At 49.3% G+C, this 6,807-nt stretch overlaps 1 protein-coding gene across 1 annotated transcript; it reads left to right on the forward strand.

Annotated features, from left to right (window-relative positions):
* The first annotated feature begins 4,698 nt into the window (after window positions 1–4,698).
* On the forward strand, window positions 4,699–6,540 carry LOC117186630 (lipoamide acyltransferase component of branched-chain alpha-keto acid dehydrogenase complex, mitochondrial-like). Its single transcript, XM_033387642.1, has one exon. The coding sequence runs from the start codon at window positions 4,780–4,782 to the stop codon at window positions 6,166–6,168; it is 1,389 nt and encodes a 462-aa protein (XP_033243533.1). The 5' UTR covers window positions 4,699–4,779; the 3' UTR covers window positions 6,169–6,540.
* Window positions 6,541–6,807: the final 267 nt, after the last annotated feature.

Below are 6,807 nucleotides of genomic sequence, written 5' to 3' on the forward strand. Positions count from 1 at the left end.
GGCGGAAATATTGTGGTGGCTGATTCCAGACTGAGTCTGTATAAGCGTAAAAGTCAGTCATTATATGATCGATTGCACAGGCTTGGCGAATCATTCGCGGGGAATAAAATCGATAAGTTGGCCGCCGCGGAAGTCGAGGTGCGCTTTGATATGTTGGCAGAAATTCGAGAGGAATTCAATAAGGCCCATAATGAATTGGAGGCTCTCGATCAAAACGAGATTGGGAGTGAGTTGCGCGAAAACTTCGATACTCTTTTCATATCGTTGAAAGCTGAGTTGCTGGCTGCTGTTGAAGTAAGTCACACGCCGCTGCCCATTCTACGACTCTGCCAAACCATTCCGGACATAGAACCATCATCATGGCTCACAAGCAGAGACTTCGTGAGCTGAAGGTGCCTAAGTTTTCTGGCGGATACGTCGAGTTTTCGGATTTTATGGCAATGTTCAAATCGGGGATGCGGATCTCAGTGACATCGAGAAATTCCAGCACCTTCGCTCTTGCCTCGCTGATGCGGCTTTGGATTCGGTTCGATCGTTGGAGCTCTCCAGTGCCAATTATCGTGCGGCTCTGGATATACTTAATAAACGCTTTAATAACAAAAGACTTGTTTTCCAGGCACACATCAAGAAGATTCTTGGGCTAAAGAGGGTAGACTTGCCTTCTGCTAAAAGGCTTCGGGAGTTTTCGGATGCTGTCAATTTACACATGCGAGCGTTGCAGACATTGGGAACTGCTGAGGAGATTTCAGGATTCATGGTCATCAACATTCTACTGCAGAAGTTGGATTCGAAGACGCAAACCAAATGGGAGGAGCACACATCGTCGGATGCTATACCAACCGCAGAGGAATTCTTCGAATTCTTGCAGCAACGCTGCCAGAAAATGGAGCGATTGGAATATGCCACAGCGACACACGCTAGTAGCGATCAGGTGGGAAAAAACCATTCCTATACGCAGGTTAAGAAAACGTTTGTAGCTTCCAACTCTTCCGCCGACCCGTCTGTATGCGTCTTTTGCCACTCAGCGGGCCATGGAATATACTCGTGCAAGATATTCGGAAATCTCTCACCGTTGCTGCACCACAAAGAAGTGAAGAAGCTTTCCCTATGCTTCAATTGCCTAAAACCGGGGCACCGGACCCGCGCAATAGTGGAAAATGTCGAGTATGCGGCGGTAGGCATCATAGTTTGTTGCACTTCGATAGTATGCAGCCCACAACACAAAGATGCCCAGGTATTACTCCTCCCGATCTGGCCGTTCAACCAGAAACTCGTTCCGCTGCTCAAAAATCTGCTAGCAGCTCGCCTTTACCTTCGTCTACCTCTCTTGCTGCCCAAGGTCTTCACTCTGATGTCGTGCTTCTGGCTACAGCCGTAGTTCTCGTGAAGAATCGGTCTGGCGTTTTAGTTCCTTGTCGTGCCATCTTAGATTCAGGATCGCAGCTGCATCTCGTCACATCCAGGTTCGCCCAGCAGCTTCAGCTTAGGAGAACTCAATCGTCTGCACTTGTGTCTGGGCTGGAGGATACCAGCGTTTCTACTGAGGGATCCAACATAAGCATTTGTATGCATTCTCGCAGCTCTGCTTACACAACTACGCGCAATGCACCAGCTGGCCATCGACGAGGGTGAGTCCTACCCTATTGGCTCAGCTGCTCTGTGGCAGGAGTATTACGTGGATGACCTTATTTCGGGCGGTAATTCGGTCGCACAGGTCATGGAGAAGATGCACCAAACATCAGCTTTACTGTCCCGTGGTAATTTTAGACTTAGGAAATGGTGCTCCAGTCACCAGGAAGTACTTGAGGGAACCCCTGAAGATGACATAGAGAAATTCCTAAAGTTTAATGATGGAAGCGACATAGCCAAAACTCTCGGCTTAGCGTGGGACCCTGCTTCGGATCAGCTGCTTTTTGCCTTGTCCGCACTGGACACAAACTCAAAGCCATCACAGCGGTCGGTTTTATCTACGATTGCGCGGTTCTACGACCCTCTTGGATTGATAAATCCAGTCATTGTCAGGTGAAAAATCTTCCTTCAGCAGCTTTGGAGAGAAAATTTGGATTGGGATGAAAGCCTACCCTCAGCGTTGCATTCAACTTGGATGGACTTGAGAAATAGTTTGGCAAGCATTTCTCGGATCTCATTTCCTCGCTCGGTTCTTCGTTCTAGTGTGGCTACAGAAGTTCACGGATTCTGTGATGCGAGCTTTGAAGCATATGGCGCTTGCGTGTATGTCGTGTCCAGGGAAGCCCAGTCTTCGAGCCACGTTTTGTGCTCAAAGTCGCGAGTGGCGCCACTAAAGACTATATCGATTCCTAAGCTGGAATTAAGTGGAGCCCATTAACTTGCGAAAATCATGCAGAATGTAAAGGACATGGGAATCTTTACAGGTCGGTTCTATTGCTGGTCGGTTTCGTCAACAGCATTATCTTGGATTAGGGACGAGCCAGCCAATTTTCAAGTTTTCATGGCAAATCGAGTGGCATCAATTTAGGAGCTGACGGCAGCCATGGAATGGCGCTATGTTCCCACATCTTTAAATCCTGCTGATATTCTATCGAGAGGCCCGCTTCCCAGCCATCTTATCCAGTCAGAGCTATGGTTTCACGGCCCATCCTTTTTGCTAGGCTCCAAGGATAAGTGGCCTGTATCTCCTGCTAACGACATAGCAACTTTGGAGCTTCGCAAGAGAGTATTGCTAATCACGTCTCCACATGCCGATCTCGCGTCTGGATGCAAATTTGCGAATTCATTCTTTCGCATGCGGCGCACATTCGCCTACATGCATAAATTTATACATCGTCTTAGGCATCACGGATTCACCGTTTCTGATATTTGGCAAGGAACGCATCTTCTAATTCGACACATTCAGCTGGCAAATTTGTGGATGGACATAAAGGAGATTCGGCGCAATGGTCAAGTCATGAAATCCAGTTCTATTAGTTCGCTCAACCCGTTCATCGATCATTCTGGACTACTTAGAGTTGGAGGTCGTCTTGGCAACTCATCGCTAGGATTTGACGCTCAGCACCCGCACATCCTGCCAAAGGGACATTCCATTACCTTTGCGCTGATAAGATATTATCACGAAAGAAACCTCCATGCCGGACCTCGCGCCTTGCTATCCAAAATTCGACTGGAATATTGGCCAATTGGAGGTATTAAAGCAGTGTCAAGGGTCGTCAGCAAGTGTGTGAGATGCTTCAGGACTAGGCCGCGCATGGTTGAACACATCATGGGAGACCTACCTAAGGAACGTTTAAAAGGAACTCGAGCATTTGAAGTCACTGGAGTAGCTTACTGTGGACCTTTTTTCTACCGATCAGAAATCCGCACGAGGCCTCCGATCAAGTGCTACATTAGCGTATTCATCTGTTTCACTTCTAAGGCTATACACATGGAGCTCGTAAAGGATTTGACCACCGCATCATTTCTAGGCGCACTAAAGCGTTTTACTTCCACTCGAGGAAGGCCAAGTCAAATTTGGTCGGACAATGCGACAAACTTCGTTGGGGCCAAGAACGAGCTTCTGGAGGTAAAGAAGCTTTGTCTGAGCGAACCGCATATGAAGGAGGTCCCTGAATCCTGCTTGGCTGACTCGATCGACTGGCGTTTCATCCCACCTCGCTCTCCGCATTTTGGCGGGTTGTGGGAAGCGGCCGTGAAGACCGCAAAATATCACCTGTACCGCTCAGTTGGACCATCTGTGCTTAGCTTCGACGAGCTGCGCACTCTGATCTGTCAGATCACTGCAATTGTTAACTCTCGCCCTTTGCTCTCGCTTTCAGAAAATCCTGATGATTTAGACGTTTTGACTCCTGCTCATCTGCTTCTAGGCGGCCCCCATGAGCAAATCCTCGAGCCTGACCTAACGAAGCTGAACTACAATCGTCTGGATGGCTGGCAGCGGGTAACCCAACTACAACAAATATTTTGGAGCCGTTGGCGCGAAGAGTATCTCACTCTTTTGCAAGAGCGCGCGAAGTGGCGTACCTCCGCGTAAAACATCTGCAAGAACGATCTCGTTCTGGTGAAAATCTTCCTCCAATGCGTTGGCCACCGGCTAGAGTGGTCGATGTCGTGATGGGCAAGGACGGAGTGTGTCGCGTCGCTGACCTGAAGACATCCTCAGGAAACATCAGGAGGGCCGTCATTCGGCTATGTTTGCTGCCCCTTAAGGAATCTGTTGAGAGACTAGCTCGCAACGGGGGGAGTATGTTCGGGCCAGCCGCCAAATAATAACCGTAACTTTAAGCATTATTATTGTATGAGCAGAGAGAGCCGTCTATGTTGTAAAACGTTGACTTTCTGCAAAGCTGCTGCGCTCTCCCGCTAAAGGGGCTCTCTGCCGACGCCACTTCGGCAATCACTTTGATCTGGCGCCGTCGTCTATTTTAGTTCTATGCTAACCCCTCTGCGCATTGGTTTCATATCGATCTCGCCTAAATTTTATCTGGCCATAGCAAGCAATCGGCTTCCGCTAAGCCACCAAGATTAAATCCGAATTAAAAAGTTTTACCCAAATTATTTTTTCATTTTTGAAACACATATGTAACACTATAGCTATGGCCACTGCAGCGAATTCTGCTGACAATGCAACCTCTCCGCAGAGGGCAAAGACATTGGTGCAATTGCTGACCATCAAAATTACGCCATTTCCCACCAGACAATGAACTTATAAACAATAATTGTTGTCTGTGTTGTCGCCAAAACACGATCAGCCAGGACAATTCTAATCATTTCCAGAACCCTTTATTCGCTCCCTAACTCAGCTAAATGGCAACACACCTGCTCCGAAATGGAGCTTCCAGCTGGTTTCTCAAGAACTATCTTTCCCGCCACCAAACACTAAAGCGCTGCCTGCATGTGACTCCTAGCCTGGACAAGACTGTTTCCTTCAATCTGAGCGACATCGGCGAGGGCATCGGCGAGGTGACGGTTAAAGAGTGGTTTGTCAAGGTGGGCGACACCGTCGAGCAGTTTGACAATCTATGCGAGGTTCAGTCAGACAAAGCCTCGGTGACCATTACCAGTCGCTACGATGGCAAAATCACTAAAATCCACCACAGCATCGATGATATCGCATTGGTGGGCAAGCCCCTGCTGGACTTTGATGTGCTTGACGAGGAGGGTGACGAGAATAGCACTGAATCCTCCTCTTCTTCCTCCGATAGCTCCTCCAGCGAAGCGGAGGCTGCCAAACCTTCAGCAGGAGAGGCTGTTTCCATTAATGGGGGCCGAGTAATCACCCCAGCCACTCCCGCTGTTCGTCGCCTGGCCAAGGAACATCAGCTGGACCTAGCCAATGTGCCGCCTACGGGCAAACACGGACGCGTTCTCAAGGGCGATATACTGGAGTATCTGGGGCAGGTGCCCCCCGGAACAAATATCCCTCATCCTACGATTGCCGCCAAGCAGCAGTCTCAGATAGCCAGAACGACTGCTGGTACAGCAGCTGCCATTCCCTCCGATCGTGTGGAGGTGCTAAAGGCTTTGCGCAAGGCCATGCTCAAGGCGATGACCGAATCCCTGAAAATTCCGCACTTTGCGTACAGCGATGAGATCGACATGTCCAATTTGGTGCAGTTCCGGGCCCAGCTGCAGGCAATGGCCAAGGAGAGCGGTGTGCCCAAGCTCACGTTCATGCCGTTCTGCATTAAGGCGGCCAGCATCGCTCTGACCAAGTATCCGATTGTTAACAGCTCTCTGGACCTGGCCAGCGAGTCGCTTGTCTACAAGGGGGCCCACAACATAAGCGTGGCCATCGACACGCCCCAGGGCCTGGTGGTGCCGAACATCAAGAATTGCCAATCGAAGAACATCATTGAAATAGCCAAGGACCTGAATGCGCTGGTGGAGCGAGGACGCACTGGCTCGCTGACACACACGGACTTTGCCGACGGCACATTTTCCCTGTCCAACATTGGCATTATTGGCGGCACCTATACACATCCCTGCATTATGGCGCCCCAGGTTGCCATCGGTGCCATGGGCCGAACCAAGGCTGTGCCGCGCTTCAACGATAAGGACGAGGTGGTCAAGGCACAGATCATGAGCGTCAGCTGGTCGGCCGATCATCGTGTCATCGACGGCGTCACCATGGCCAGCTTCTCGAACGTTTGGAAGCAGTATCTGGAGCAGCCGGCTCTCTTCCTGCTGCACTAAATCTGGCTTCGGCCTCCGCTCCGACTTTGGTCTGACCAACGGATAAGGCTGTTTTGTTGCATTTATCTAGACAAATACGCATTTAATTCTGTTAATCATAAGAGTCCCATGGCCAGGAAAACAGGTGCCGCCGCTCTCCCCCAAAATGTGCATTTATAGGAGGCAGCTGCTCTGAGCGGCTCCTCGATAGCTTTAAGCTCCTGGCTGGCACCCGGCTGCCCTGGACGATGGGTTCTTTTTAAATTGTTGCCCGCTTTTAAGCCAATAGCCAATCTTAGTGTGTTAAGCTGCCTGTTTCCGTTTACAGTCAAACTGTACTATGTGCAATTATGTTAAAGCTTTTTTCAATAAAAATCCAATCGGTTTATGTAATAAATTTTATCGAATAAAGTCAGTATCAGAAAAAGTACCACAACTCCATGTCACTCATCTTCCATCGGAATCATTAGAGGCAGTCGCCGTGTCTTTAGACCCTCCTTTGGGTACCGTAGGATACCCATTCCGCAGTCCAACTGGTTAATGTTCTAGTTCTAGACCAAACTGTAGACGGATTATATACTGCAAGCAACACAGCTTCCTACACACACACACACATTAACATTTGGTAACCCCGACCTTGGTCATCCTTTCGAACTTTCA

Source organism: Drosophila miranda, chromosome XR (assembly GCF_003369915.1).
Source record: "Drosophila miranda strain MSH22 chromosome XR, D.miranda_PacBio2.1, whole genome shotgun sequence".
In the NCBI taxonomy this organism is placed as follows: Eukaryota; Metazoa; Arthropoda; class Insecta; order Diptera; family Drosophilidae; genus Drosophila; species Drosophila miranda.